At 44.6% G+C, this 15591-nt stretch overlaps 1 protein-coding gene across 1 annotated transcript in view; it reads left to right on the top strand.

Annotated features, from left to right (window-relative positions):
• Window positions 1–552: 552 nt before the first annotated feature.
• The window catches only part of cdon (cell adhesion associated, oncogene regulated), a 33317-nt gene continuing 18278 nt past the window's right edge, over window positions 553–15591 (top strand). Inside the window, exons 1-4 of the mRNA XM_034223016.1 lie at window positions 553–1049; window positions 13622–13760; window positions 14557–14835; window positions 15344–15490. Coding sequence (XP_034078907.1) covers window positions 13688–13760; window positions 14557–14835; window positions 15344–15490 — 499 coding nt within the window. The 5' untranslated portion in view covers window positions 553–1049; window positions 13622–13687. The remainder of the gene's footprint in view (window positions 1050–13621; window positions 13761–14556; window positions 14836–15343; window positions 15491–15591) is intronic.

Genomic DNA, 15591 nt, shown 5'->3' with positions numbered 1-15591 from the left:
TAACTATTGTTTATATGGGTGTCAGGTTTTCATATGATGATCACTTGCATAAGATAACAGCTTATTGTAGTTCCAAAATAAAACCATGTAATTTCCTGCCATCCCTGCAACTTCAGTAAGAGGTTCTATACAGGTGAAATATCTCTCAATAAAACTCAACAAAAACAACCACACATCTATTGATTGAATACAATCATAAAAATGTCATTACATTTTTTATTGATGATATTTGGGGTTTTAAAAGTTTGTATTATTGTATTTTATATTTGTATGTGCACACTCTTAATTGTCAAACAACATTACAACAATTCTTACTTTAAAGAAAAAACTATTATTCATGTTAAAGCCATAATTATGATGTTAATGTAAATCATGGAGTCGCACAAAGCGAAGTTCAGGTGGATACGATTGACAACAAGTCAGGGAAGTGTTCAGGGAAGGAAGGAGGACGTTTTTTTTTCTCCCAAGATTGTAAAACTTGTTAATGCACTGTCTATATGGGTAACACCCCCTCCTCTCTCTCTCCCTCCCCTCTCCACTCCAGGAGCCGTATTGAGCTGTGGGGCTGGGACATTCCTGGTTTGACGACCAGCTCCGCCGCTGCCATAATTTGCTGAGCAATTCGACACTGGCTTCAAAGATGCGTGTGTGGAAGAGGCAGTGCTAGAGACGGAGACCGAGAGCTGTGGGACAAGTTACAATAACGGGCTACACAGACAGACACAGAGTTTGTGAGCAAACAAAACGGGACGTAACTCTTTTAACCAAACACGCGGACTCAAAACTTCACAGGAGGAAACTCTGCTACCTCAGCTCGAGTTTAGACCAGGGGGGAGTTGTCGCACCTTGGCCCCGAAGTCTGCACTGCTCCGCGGGGTTGAAGACTTTCTTTGACTCGCTCTACCTTCGGCTGTTTTCATGTTCCTCCTGTCGTCTCGCACTTTGAGCCCGTGTCTAATGGAGGGCCCTGTACGGATTTGCCTCCAGAAGAATGCGTTTGGCTGCTAATTCACCCGACGGCTCGCAGCTTTTGCCCTCCTGCAAGAGAGGTAAGGACGGGCGGCAGACAGGGGAGTCCCGGGTCGGCTGCCTGGGAGCGGGTTGGGGGGAGGCTTCGGTGTTTGCACCAGGCCAGCTGGGCTTCTCTGGTAACGATCACAAAAGAAAAAGTGACGTTCAAAGGAGCAGAGAGCGCCGCAGTGCCAGTGTAATCAGTTTCCAAAACATTACCGTGTTTTCTTTACTTTGTTTTGTGGGGAAAGTGGAGCAGCGGCACGGAGAGGCAGGCTACACTGTCTGTGGGCAGGCTGCTAAACGGCCCGTGTACAAAGATTAATATTTTGTACATTAATTATTCTCCCCATTATATACTGTATCAGCACTTAGGCTACTTTGACATTACACTCTGACTCCAATTGATGACTCGTTGTGCTTCTTAAAGTACAGTTTTGACTTCATTGGATGACATCTCTGGTTATTAAGAATATGTCTCTGTATGTAGGCCTATGAAGTGCAATAATATGATTTTGTTGGCTTTTGGTGACTTCAGTCTGCATATTTGTTAGATCAATATCTACAAATAGGAAATACAACACTGATCAGCATGTTGTTTAAAACCATGCTTTGTAAGCGTTTTGCAAAAAATTAACCTATTCAAATTAGAATCATCATTCAGCAGTTATCTGTCATCTTAATGCATTCTGACGCATCTCAGTGTATTGTGTTGTTTCAGAGGTGAATCAAACAAAGGGGAAAGGGATAAATATTTGTTTGGTCCAACAGCCCTTGGAGGCAGGGATACTTCACATCCCAGTTGAAAACAGATGGCCTTCACTGCATTTTCTGCTCTTTGAAAGATGAAAGAGCATTTTCTTTTAGAAATGGCAAATATGTCCCTCCATTTGACACATTGGTGTCTCAGTCATAAAAGGAGGGAAGGAACCTGCTCGATAAGAAGCATGACTTTGTTCTAAAGTTATACTTTTCTTATGAATCCACTGCAGGAGCCAACCTTCTGCCACAGTTACCGCTGTGCAGGAACATGGTGACTAAGACTAACATTTAAAGTTGTGTTTTTTTTCCTCTCTCCAAAGACAGAGAGCCTTTATTGTTTTAGATGAACCCCCTCAGGGTGTCATAAATGTCGTTTTGCTAAATCCATGTTGGTATTGCTGTAAAACCTGGAAAGTGCACAAGTTACTGTGCAAAGGAGCGTACAAAGACAACTGTACCTGTCTGTTTGCAGGGTGTTTTCAATGTTTACTGATAGGGAATGTGATTTTGGATTTAAGATTAGTTTAGTTACACAAATGACAATAACATTACAGGTGGAAGGGGATTTAAAAAATACTTTGAAGATGCAGATGCGTAACGTAGTCTGATTGAGGACTGAACAGTTCTTTTTTTCCAATTTGCACATTTTTACAGATTTCTTCTGCATCTCTTCTTAAAAAAAACATTCCAAAAGTAAGAAACATTTTGGACGTGTCAAAAAATGCCCTCACTAACAGCTCAGGACTGAGAGTGCGTGAGCTTATTCTACTCATGTCTCTCTGTGTTGTGATCCGCACCGCCGCACCTAAGGAACTTTGAGGAAGACAACTCCAACTTTATAGTTATAGAGTCAAAGACGGACTTGATTTTGAAATGTACACATTAATCCACATAGTTTGAATTGAAATGAATGTCAAATAACGAAGTTATGTAAAAAGATAATAGTGTAAAAGTTATAGTAATATTGTGGCTGCTCCTCACTCATTTCCCTGAAGTCATTTCCTATGTCTGCTCTTCACCCCTATCATCAGAGCTTCACAGAGTCTTTTGTTACATAGGGGTGACTCTCCTTTAAACTGCACACTTAAAAGTTATCGAGAACAAAGTGTTGAATCCCTCCCCAATGCATGACATCCAGTCAGTGGGACACACATGGCTGCTCTCAGATAAAACACTTTCAAGTTCAAACAGATGCTCGTGCATTGTTGCGTCGGAGGGGGACAAGAAGACACTTCCGATGCCTTTCAAATCCTTTCAGTGCTCCCCAATATTGGGTGAGCTTTTGACCGGGGCAGAGCGAGGTTTGCTCTTTGTGTTCAGGCGTTCACTTTAAAGGAGAAATCCTCCCTCAGGTTTGGATACAGAGTCTTGATACCGAGTCAGTTTCCTTTAACCTGCCTCATTCTGACTCTCACTCCATGAGTTCCTACTTTTCCTCGATTGTTTTCTCCTTCCAGTGCATTGCATTCTGGTCAGTCTGTGGGAAATATTGTTTCATTCTTTGTTGCTGGAAATATTTCAACACAGCATTATTAGGCATTTCTTTCAGAGCAATTGCAACAAAATAAAGCCATAAATCCAAGCTACAATACCAATAACTGTTGGATTTCAAGCTGAGCACAGACCCGTGGAGTATTTTGTGGGATTTTCCCCACAGTAACTTATTGGTAATGTGATTGAATCAGCCTGAGCCTCTGAGTCATGTTTTTGTTTTTGCAGAGTTTTTTGTGGCTCGTAGGGAAATTAATAAACCATTAGTGGCCCGACTCTTATCAGACAGACCCTGAACAAAGCACAACTATGCCATTAAGTGAGCTCGAATAATGTTTGAGCCATTAGTGTGCTCGCTAATGATAAACACATGTTGCTGTAGGAGAACTATGTTAAGTGGGCAATTTGAATGTAAGCATGTGTAATGATACCAGCCGCTGCTCTCATAATGGCTCTTTTGATTTTTTCTGATGCAGTATTATAATCAGAAACCGCATATGCTCCAACAATGACACATGATTGTTGAAGAGTGGCAGTAAATGCTTGGGTTTCCATCGTAACGGTCAGGTTTCATTAAAGGTCAAAGGAAGTGAGGTTATGTATGAGTGAACATCTTTTCAGATTGGGCTCAGGGGGTTTGCTTTTTCACCATTTTCTCCGAATTTATACATGGAGAAAAATCAATAACCCAGAAAATAGCCATCATATGAAAATAATTGATAGTTGCAGCCTTACTTTCAGAATTCTGGTAATGGTTAAGTGAATGCATGTCTATTGGAGGTCAATGTGGTGGGAGAGGGTGTGTCTAAATTGGGGACTAAAGTATATTTTGGGCACCTCCCATTCTCCCGTTTGCTTGGCCATGCAGACTTGAGGCCAGGCAGCTAACCTCAGCCCTGGCCCCAAAGTGAATGGAAGTGAATTTAAAAGCTGAATCACAATGTGGTTGGGTTGTTTGTTTGGTTTCACACAGTGATCCGTCATATAACTGCAATGAAGGATCAACCTTTAGGCTGTGAAAAAGAAAAAGAGAAATGTCTAAATTCTAAGCAACCACCTTATTTTTCATCGTGACAACATTTTGACAGCCGTAATTAAGTCTCTCGTTTTTCTAAATCTCTGACGCTTAATCCATTTCAGCTTCTTATTATAACAAAGTAGAATGTAGTGGACTGTTGTACGGTTGGCGGTGACCCACCAAGCAACTATTCCCAAACTAGAAACCTGACTAGATTGAATTTTTGAGAACTTCTCTTACTCTCATTGTTCAAGCATTGAGTCATACTGCAGCCTTTTTCCCATTTTCTAACGCTGGCCTTTACTCCGCAAACTTCAGCTTCCATTCGTCAAGGACAGACCCAGAGCTCAGGCCCCATTAGATGGACAGAAGGGAGTTTTGGGCAGCATGCCAATGAGCCCCCATGTTCAAGGAGCCAGGGGGGTGCTGATTGACAACACCCAGCAGCCATGAGCAGGGGGTTGATGGAAAAGATGGGCAGGTCGGAGAAAGAGTTTGAGTTCTTGTGACTGCTGGGCTGGTGAGTGCACCCTGCAGCTGCAGTGCTAACAAAAAACTCTTTACTTTTCCACCCTCCGTTTCCCTCCCTAAATGTATTCGAGGGACAAGCTGTGAGTGGAATTGGATAAAGTGACGCTGTGTTGGAGAAGCTGTGAAGGCAAACGCAGTAGCTGAAGGTGTCACTGATGTTTACAAGAAGCTGTCATTAATAGCACTTCTTATCTGCTCTGAGCTCACACTTTCATTATTTTAACTACAACGCATATGTCTCCCAGAGGGACCCCCTCCCCTATTTCTCCCATGTCCCCCTACTCTGACAGATGATCCAAACAGCCCAACGCTGACTCTCTTTACTATGCAAGCATGTTACTCCAGCAGGTTACAGATAGGACGCATGCTTCCTCCAGTACGACTCCTTTGAAATGTCAAAGGTGAGCTGACTGTAGCCTGATGCATACACCAGCTTTCAACAGATGGTCGTATTGAGTTTCTACAAATTCAGAACCTTGAAGGACCTGAAACTGGATAATGACTTTCAAGAGATTTAAGAAATGAAATGAGAAACATCAGGGCGTAATTGTTAAGACAAACAAACAGTTTTTTGGAGCAGCAGAAACAGATGTTCCAGTCAGCCACCGAAATGAAGCGGGACCAATCCGCACAGGCTGGAGATATGCAGAGCGAGGAGATCTGCTTCTTCTCTGATGATGTTTTGTTTTCTGTTAATGCAATGGAAGTACAGGCCTCGACTAAATATATATGTCTGCCTTGTTAATATGATAAGGGAATGTAAACCAATACCACACACAGCGCTTTGAAGAAGAAACGCACTGTCCAGATGGGTACAGAACATCAGATGGTCAAAAGCAGTTTGCAGTTTGTGTGACAAAGATAGACACTGTTTGATAGAGACGTTTACTTTAGGAAACTAGGATGTACTGTTTGCTTAGAACTCATTTTACAAGTAGCTGGTGGGCTTGATGAAAAGACCAAAGGACTGGGACAGACTGCAAAAATACTGTGTTGGTCCCAAGACGTTTGAAGCACACTGCAAGTCTTTTTTAGCCCTACGGTTAAAGGTAGTTCCTTTTTATAGATGCCTTTTTATGATGTGCTCATAATCATTGGAGGGGTTGTGCGGCTTTTATTTATATATATTCCCTTTTAACATGATCAAATGATGTATGAGAGAGAATACAAAGTTCCCAAGGAGGGTTTGACATGGACTTTTACAAAATATTAGCCAATCGCCAAAAACAACAATTCTTCTCATTATCGTCAAACGAGTATCTCCAATGAGACCCATTGTTTCTTGTCTTGTGTAGCGTTCTAAACGAAGCCTCAGCCATAGGGAACATTTCAGGGAGTGAACTTCTGAACCGGACCCTTGCCAACAGCTCTCGCAGCAAAGTATTTCAGAACATTTGTGGGGATTTTTTTCTTTTCTTTTCTTTTTTGCATCCTCAGAGTCTTCCTGTTTGCAAGATTCATTTATTTTTCCCTTCCTGAAACTGACCCTATTAAATATGCCTGACTTAATCAGCCGCCTCAGCATGGGCCCCCAAGAGTTAGTCTTTTCTTCTTGAAACTGTGAGCAACCGCAGCTTTCTATTTCAAATGTTGAACCAATAAGTCACATCTGACATGGGTTTTCTGCGAACCAGAATGTGTGTGTACTGTTGAAAAGCCAGCACAGGGATCAGCAAGACTATATTAAGGCAAAACTAGTGGCTGGCACTCCCCTCCGGCTGACAAACATGCTACTTGTTTGAAGGACTGTTTTTCTCCCAGATCAGAGAGTGAGGTAGTGTGGGTACTGCTGCTGCCTGTCCCCGGGCCTGTGGTTATGGGTGCCATTTTGGGCCTTCCCTGATCCAAGATGTATGCCCTTAGGGAGCAATGGAACCTCTTATTTATAAAATATATTCAATGTGAGAGGAGGAATCCAAGTCAGAAGGATGGTTGGTCCAGCCTTCTGACTTGTTCCGGGAAGATTGTAGCAGTCACACAGAAAACCGCGGAGGTATTTCTGAAAACTATGGTCTGACTGACTTTAATCAAGTTAAAGTCACTGTCATCGCTTAGCTGTGCTCTTACACAACCGACACTTAGTTAGCATTCGCCATGGGTTCTGTATTATGGTTTTGCTGTTGTGCTTCTCCTGGCGCCATCAGAGCACTATGTCATCTGCTGCCAAAAGCTCTTCTTACCTCCAACACTGCAGCAACGAGCAGCCTGGACCCTGAATATGTTGCAGGGCTTTTTTCGATTTGTCCAAGAGCCAGAAATGGAAACTTAGATGGTGTGCATGTGTTGATGTATCACCACCAAGTTTGTTTTGTGATCACTCGATTGCCGCACAACAAGCGTGGAGTGTTACAAGTTGAGACGGATAAACATTTAGACAACTAAATAAAGCATTTACATGCTCTGTTAGGGACTGCATATTTGTCTTTGGTTCCTCAAACTTGTACGTACAAGGGAGCGGGTTTGTTTGTTTGGGTTTTTGAAAGAGATTTGTGGACTTGGTGAGGAAGACTAATTATATTTGAACCTTTTTACATGTGTTTGTTTTTGTTCTGCTTGCTGGCTGTGGAGTTCAGGCAACGCTTCTGTCCCGTAAATCCTCCCCCTGTGAATTTACAGCCGTAGCTCCATGATATTTGCAGAGTCAATTTATCGTTCTGAGAAATTAAAATACTTTTGTGTGTACTTACTTTCTCACGCCTCTCAAGAGACAAAACAAAGAAGAGGCAAACACCCTGCAAGCAAGCCAGTTGAGTTTTATTCCTGGTTGCTTTTTTAATACTGACCTTGCCAAATGTCCTGTTAGTATCCATTTTGGACACGCTGTCATATTGTTTTTGTTGCACATTACATTATTTAATGTATGTTTTAGTTTGAAAGTACTTTTGGTCTTGAGCCAGGGACCTATCAGGAGGAGACTGAACAGAAACTGTTGTCTGCGTCTTTCACCGCTTGTTGCCGTAGAGACACGATCAGTGATGGAATCCAGGAGAGTTAGGGAGGGACGAGAGACAGGAGGGGGGGAAGGGGTGGGGGCAGCTGGATCACATCACTGTGTGCCCATAGTACACAGCCCACACAACAGCATTTAAAAGCACAGATAGTGTCATGACTCCCCCAGAAAAGGTAGACATTTTCAAGACATTTGGAAAACTCTTATCATTTTTCCCTCCCTTGCATCAACGTGTTTTCCCATCATCTCTCTAATCAAAGCTGATATTAAGGAATGTGAATCTGTGGCCTCTTCTGCTACGGTGCCACGGCTGCACAATCGCAGCTCCCCTCTCGCCTGGCGTGATGAATCAGACTCTTGGCACATGTTGATGATCAGTGTTATAACGCACCCTGCGGGCAAGAAGGCCTTCTTGAGCATTCCTCCTTTCCATCAGAATGACCGTTTTTCGTCTGAGCAGACGTTCCCCTGTGGGCTGAAAAGCCTGTGAAATCAGCCGGAAGGACCCAGAGTGCTCCGACAATGGGGAAGGGTTGTTAGTTACATGTGCTTTTCAAAAGGTCTCGAGGTGGCCTTCTATGGTGGCGATACCCGGGGATCTGTTTCCAGTGTCCGAGGCCACTATTGAGTTTCGCCCCTGTGGTTAATCCTGCTGTTCAGGACCTTGGGAAACAGCCGTACCTCCCCACCCTCCTGTCCGACCCCTCCACAGATTCCCAGGAAAAACAAGACATTGCAGAACAATCTCCAATTAAGATGGGTCTTACATACTGTACCATTCAGTCCCCTCTGTTTCAATCGTTCTACCTCCCTCCCTCCCCTCTCTACTCCCCTCTCAGCTCTCTGTTTGTGTCCTCGGCCAACAAGCCTCAGGGCAGAATTAGCGCTGTCTCCCAGGTCCCGGCCCTGGCACTTTGGGAGGGTTTCACTTTTGGTGAACGGAGATGTTGGGAGTAGGGGGGGTTGGATGTGTGTCCTTGGTAAACAGGGCTTTGTGGGATGTGACTGTCTGATCCCCGGGGGCCTCTTCTTTCATTCCTCCTCTCTCCTGATCCCTCACCACGGCCGTGTTGTCAGGGCTGAGGCGTCTCTGGGTTCTGGGACCCGCTTGGCCCCGCTGTTACCCCTCGCCTCCCGGACCGCTTGTGCTCTGTCCTCCCTCAGACAGAGAGAGAGAGCACTGTCTGAAAAGCAGACTGTCCTTGAAGATGCATCTAATTTTGTCTTCTGTAGTCAGTCTCACTTTAAATGATTTATTAAGGAGACTTGCTTTAACTTTCCCCCGGATGTCAGGTTCAGACAAGGGCAGTCATTTTGCATTATGGATTAACTCAACCCTTCCAATGCATCTTCTCTTTGAAAAACAAAGGGAACCCTCTCCCCTACTAATTCCCGTATTTGATTCCAAATCATGTCTCTCTTTCTCTCCCCTCCTTCAGCTCACTCCCCTTGTCTAAGTCTGTCCCACTTTTAATAACGTCTCAGTCTTTAATCAGACAGGGTTAGGCCGTACCAGAGGCCCAGTGTTTCCACTCATTAGTTTCCTCTGTGGCCCCGGGCTGCCTCAGTGGGCTCACCCAGACCAACAGAAGAAGCCCATAATGGTCCCCTAGAGTCTCTTCTCTCAGGAGGCTCTTCCCAAGTTTTTGGGCTGAGCTGAATATAGTCGGGCTGAATCATCAGTCAGTTTTGGCAGACGTAGAGGCGAGCTCCCCATTATCTGTACGTCGTTCTCTGCGCCAAATGAAGAGGGAGGAGAAATTAATCGGGGCTTGGCAACTTTTCACCTCCCGGTGAATGTTTCACCTCTTCTTACCCCCATCTCCTTTTACCCCTCTCTAGAGAACGTTCCTTTCTTTTTTCTCTCGTTTGCTCACCCCCTATTGCCTCTCATATTCTTGTTTTGAATGTATCTCCATTCTCTTGTGTGCTTGTCTTTCTCTGTCTCTTTCTGTGTGTCCGTCGCTCTCTCTTTCTTTGTGGAGCTGAGGAATGTGTGCGCTGCAGATCCTCTGTCCGTGAGATGTGGGGCGAGTGCCGACAGGTTTGGGGTATAGCATGTGAATCAGCTTCAGCGTACAGGTCAGATTAGACCATCATACCAGAAAAGACTTGCTCTTTCTCTCACACCTCGCTGCTTTTTCACTTTGAACGTACTTATTTCTAACTCTTAGATCTGTTCAGCTGTAGGCATTAGTTACAATTCTTTCTTTTATTTCACCCTCCTGTTGTGACGGGTCAGATCTGACCGATGTACTACTTTCATCAATCATAAATATTGAGTTTTACATTTGATTGCCTTAAGGCCTCATGATATCCTCCGCAGTAGGCATTTGGACATATGAAATGGCTGATCACCACTTTCATTGCATTTTGATTGGTTGAGAAAAGAATGGGTAACCCTAGATTATCCATCATTAGTACCAACTTATCGACAAAATGTCCTAATGTCATTGTCATTTTCAGTTTCTATTCTTTGTTTATATCACTGCAGTTATTCCTGTTAACCAGTAGTCTGAGACATTGTTTACATCTTACAAATAAATGTGTTAAATACATTTTGGTGATGATTTATGTTCGTTGTGTTAATATAAGAGCAGTTAAACCTGACCAGTCAAATTTGACCGGGAACACCAAAGTAAGGGGGGAGAAAAAAACACAACAGGAGGGTTAATATAAATCCTATTCTGATATATTGGATTCATTCCACTCTTGGATTGATTGCAGAGGCAGACAAGATTGCCCCAATATCGAATCAGCGTTGGCTTCATGAGGTTTGCGGTTGACTTTGTATTCAGCTGTGCAGTCTTGTGAAGCGAAGAGGCCAGGCCCCTGCCTCAGTCAGCAGCACCAGTTGTGACCTGTTCCTCCTCTGCCCTCCAGGTCTTTGATGCTCCGCCGCATTGCTTTTGTCCCCGTTTACCCAATATGACAGGGATATGGGCCAGCCCCACATGCGGGCAGATGGGGCTTTTAAGTATTTCCTGCAGAGAGGAGGCAAAAAAAAACTCGAATCCCTTTCCCTTCCCCGAGGGCTGCCTGTCACTGTGTTTATTTTCTCCCGTGTCATCACCGGGGATCTTTCTTGTCCTGGATATGTGGGACTACTCCTGTTTCTGACTCTCCCAAGATTGATGAATAAATGCCGCCTTTCATCGGTACATGTCTACTATGGATTCCTCTGAGAGTGAGCATGATGGTTCCAACAAAAATATATAAAAAATGAAGTTACAAAGACAAGTGAGGGACAGAAGCTGTCTAAAAAGACTGCTGTTTGTTCTTGCTTTTCACACACTTAAGCCAGGTGTCAGTCAAACATTTCTCAAACACACATAGGTCAACCCCCACACCCCAAGAAAAATAGGAACTTTTCCACTTGAACTCACTGACACTATCCTCATTTATTTTCACGAACTGTCCCTGTGTCTGTGTATCAGCTTTCAACGGTGCAGAGTCTGTTTTGTATGCTGGATGTCTCTTCAATTTATAGCCACTCGATCGCGCCTTGAGAATGGCCATGCATCTGCAACATAAGTGCAAAAACAGCAGGGTAACACAAGATCAGATTTGGGATAGAAGGAGGAAAATCTGGAACACAGGATTTTTTCCCACTTTAATAGTCTGGATTTTTTTGGAAAATGGTAGCAGAGGAGTGAGGCTGCAGATCAACTTTGGACCGGAGTAGACTTTCTGGCAAAAGACTTCATTTGACAGGGACTTCAACCCTTTGTCGAAAGGCCACTTTGGCTTCTTCGACTCAGGAAGAAGCAGGACTTGACTTCCCATGCTGCCAGCATCGGGACGACTCTCTGTGATGAGGGATATAAGATATCCTCGCAGTGTCTGTCTCCACTGAGGCGGCATCATAGTGGCGGATGTCAGAGGAGAGCCAAACAGATAAGAAGCAGGAATGATGCCCCTGTGTTTCCTCGTGGAGCCAGATCGATGTGCCAGATAGGCAGCTGTGTGTGTGTGTTTACACAAGGGCACCCAGTCGGAGCTGCAGTGCCCAAACTGCTATGCCCACAGGGAGGAAGTAACTGGTTAAACTGAGAAACAAAAAAGAAAGGTGAACACAAAGAACCGAGAGGGGGAGTTACAGAATCAGCTCTGGTTTGTCATCACACTGTGCGCCAAGGTGCCTGCACTTGGCTGTGCATTTTTATAGCTCTGTTGTTATTATTGTAATTATATATCATTATTCCGGCAGAGAGATAAAGATAGTTTCCACTGATGACATGGGGGCAGTGTGCAGGGCCTGTTGCAACTCGTGGGATGGAGAAACACTAGCCTGCAAGATGTGGGTTTGATCTGCTTGAATGAGCATGCAACTCAAACTGGAGCCTGAAATGCAAAGTGAACAGCACATTCATAATGTATGTCCTAAAGTAAAAGAAAAACAGATTGACGCAGTCAGAATCAAACTGAAATTGAGCGATTGAGAAAGAAAGATGATTTTTATATATATATATATACTATAAATGCAAATGTTCGTTTTTTTACACCTGTTTTGTGTGGACATTTTATAAAAACAGTGAAAATGAGTGTGAGTGAAACCGAGAGCTGGAGGTGACCTCTGGGGGCCGGTCCAGGGCCACCAGACACCCGCTGGTCCACCCTCTCTCTCTGGTTTTCCCTGAGCTTTGACCTCAGGGTGAGAAGTGGGCGTGAGCCAGCAGCCCGGAGAGTTTATTATTTCCTGCCTCTTCTCTCCTCCTCCTCTCAGGATGCCCTCAAAGAGAGAGGGAGCAAGATGGGTGAGAATGAGTACAGGGACAGAGCCTTTGTGTCTCTTTGGTGAGATCACAAAGGAATAAACCTCCCCTGGCATCGCATAACTCGCAACTAGTGCTGAAACAATTACTCAATCAACAGACATGATAAGATGATTAAGCGTTCAGGCAAATAAACTGGTAAAAATGTTCAAATGTCCTTGGACAGATGATTTAAAAGGGAAAATATTTGCAGCCCAAGCCGTTTCCCAGTGGCACCAAGTAGCCATTTTCTAGCCGTTCTGCAGAATCGAAAGCAGGCTAAACGCATTGACCTGCTTCATTGTTGAGCAGGTGAAACAGTGTTTAGGTTGGGTTAGAAACACGTTCGTTCAGCCTCACCGATCCCACCCAGACATCATCCCTTTTAATTTGACCCACCCCTTCAACCCAGGTTGGCCCTTCCGCTAGCGTCTGCGAGCCACCGGAGCGCCAGTGTGAATATCACAGCTGGACGGCCATTGTCCCTTCGGCCTCGGGCTCAAACCCTGGTAACCAACCAGGAACCTGGGATCAAAGCTTGCCCCGGATTACTCTTAGAAAAAGGAGGAGGAGGTGCCGCAGTCGAGCAGGGTTGGGGGGGGGGGGGGGTCAGGTTGAAAAGGATAGAGGAATGCTCCTAATTACGTGCCCTCCAGTATGTCTGGGCCTGCACTTCAGGCTACAGTGAACCTGTGAGGAAGCAACACAGTGTGACAAGAGAGTGATATTAAGAGTGAGGCGACAGTCTCTCCACGGCCACTCCATTAGCGGGAGATCCCAGCGGCCCAGTGGGAGAGAGGGGCAGGGGGGCCGAGAGGCTGGACATTCCAGCCTTTGGGAGACACTGAAGTGGGTGAGAACAGGGGTCAGAGGAGAGGGTGGGAGGTGGAGATCAAGGAGTGTGTAAAGAGGATGTGTCGTGAAGATTAGAAGGATTGTCGTACAAGATTCATTTCGAACCTAATAGAAAGCACCCCCCCCACCCCCAACTCGGAGCTCCTCGATTATTTCTGTCTCACCTCTTCCTTTCGCTCATCAGGATGCTGTCATGTTTCCACTCGAGCTCTGGTTTGATGTGTTTTTTCTGTCTTCCCTGTGTTGCAGGTTTGCTCAACAGACGAGTGTGTGCGCGCTGGGCAACACGGCTGCAGGCGGGGGTCAAAGTGCACCATGGACAGTGGCCTAAGGGTCCTCCTGTCCACTGTGCTGTGTCTCAGCCAGTCCCTGCTCATCAGCTGCTCATGTAAGTTGTCCTCCTTCTGTCCGCTTACCTGGGATGGAAGTGGTGCGATCACATTTTAACATTGGAGCGAATAACTGTGGTATAGAAAAGGTGTCATTATTATAGCACAAAGAGAATCACAACTCTGCAGCTCTAATCAACTTCCATCAGTTTTCTAGCAGCAACATGGCAGGTGTTTATAGCTAAAGTGAGGGTATACAGTATATTGGACCTGCTTTTATCATGACTATTTCTGCCTGCTAGATGTATTAGGGTTGTTTCTTTGCCTAGTTTTTCAACAATTATTGCAGCTTTAAAGTGATCATTTGTATTTTTATTTCAAAACATCCTGTGTTGTATCGCGTATCCTGTCCTATACTAGAATGCAAAAGAAGCAGACGGCGTGTAAAACTGAAAAAAGCAGAAACTCTCCATGTTTTAGAGGCTGAAAATGACCTATAAATTAGGATAAATATATTATAAGTAAGTCACCTAATTGTTAAAAATGTAATAAGGACGTTATCTCTTGCCACAAAATAAATACATATTTTGCATTTGTATAAATAAAAACCCAGTAAAGACGTCTCAGAACCAGAGACATTGCATAAAGGGACAATTAACCGAAATACCAAACAAAAAATGAACAAAACTGTTGTTGGTATTAAATGTCCGCAAAACTATCGGCATCGCTTTGAGGTATTTGTTACATCAGAGCCATGCAGATTGTTTTTTTGTTCAGAAGATGTGTGTTTTTTAAGCTTTTTGTTATTTGTGCTAAGAGCGCGACAAAGTCTGATCCTGTTTTTCTCCTCCTCAGCTCAATACCCCTCTTTCCGCTCTGAGCCTGCGTCCTTGGTCCAGAGTCAAGGCTCTGTGGCTCGTCTGCTCTGCTCAGTGAGTCCTCCATCAGCTGTGGTCTCATGGCGATTCGGAGGCCGTCCCCTGGACCGGGACACCCTTCCTGGAGTGGAGTTCCACGACGGCTCCCTCACCATCTCCTCAATTCAGTCCGGCCATGTTGGCGTCTATCAGTGTTTGGCACGCTTAGCCCACGGGCCGGCCATCGTTAGCCGCCGCGCGCGTGTGGCCATAGCAGGTACGGATACAGAGAATTACCCTTCAGTGTATACTTGTACTCACTTCAAAGCAGAGGGGTAAAAAAAGAAAGGAAGCTGCCTTGAAAAGAGGAAGGCCATTTTGTGAGTGTTGAACACTTGCAAAGAATGCCTGTCCTCGGCTGCCTGCTGCTGAGTGGCCGAGAGGAAGGAAGCAGTCTGAGTTTTTTTACTCAGGCACACTTCCAAATGCCTCTTGAGCGGTATCCTTAATGAGCCTTGGGCTTTCCTGTGTAGTGTGTTATGTTCCTGCTGGGATGCTGCTCGCTGTTAGACCTTACGCTGAGGGGTTGACCCTGATCTGGAACTGTATCAGACATGCATAGAATCGCTCACTACAACAATAAACAAACCCAGTGATCCAACACAAACACTCAAACTCAAGGAGCGCTGTTCGCCTTCATTCTTGACTCTGCTGAAACTAAAATGTCCAGTGTTTGTCACAGAAAGTGAGTTTTGACTCAATGAGTTTTCTTTTTTTCTCTGCAGAAATATCAGAATATGAAGATGGCCGACGGCGGTCGTTATCAGTGCAGGAAGGCAGCTCTGTTCTTATAGAGTGTCCTCTACCGCACAGCGTCCCCCCCGCCCTGCCCAGACTGAGAGTACGAGGGGAGCGGATAGAAGTCTCCACAGGTTTGTTTGAGACCAATAATATATACACGTAATATATTGTATTTTCTTGTACTTTTGAACATGCATTTGACCTTTGTGATATGACATGTTAATATTGTTTG

This window comes from Gymnodraco acuticeps, unplaced genomic scaffold, assembly GCF_902827175.1.
Source record: "Gymnodraco acuticeps unplaced genomic scaffold, fGymAcu1.1, whole genome shotgun sequence".
Lineage (NCBI taxonomy): Eukaryota > Metazoa > Chordata > Actinopteri > Perciformes > Bathydraconidae > Gymnodraco > Gymnodraco acuticeps.
Note: the sequence above shows the minus strand (reverse complement) of the source record. Positions and strands in the feature narration are given on the sequence as shown.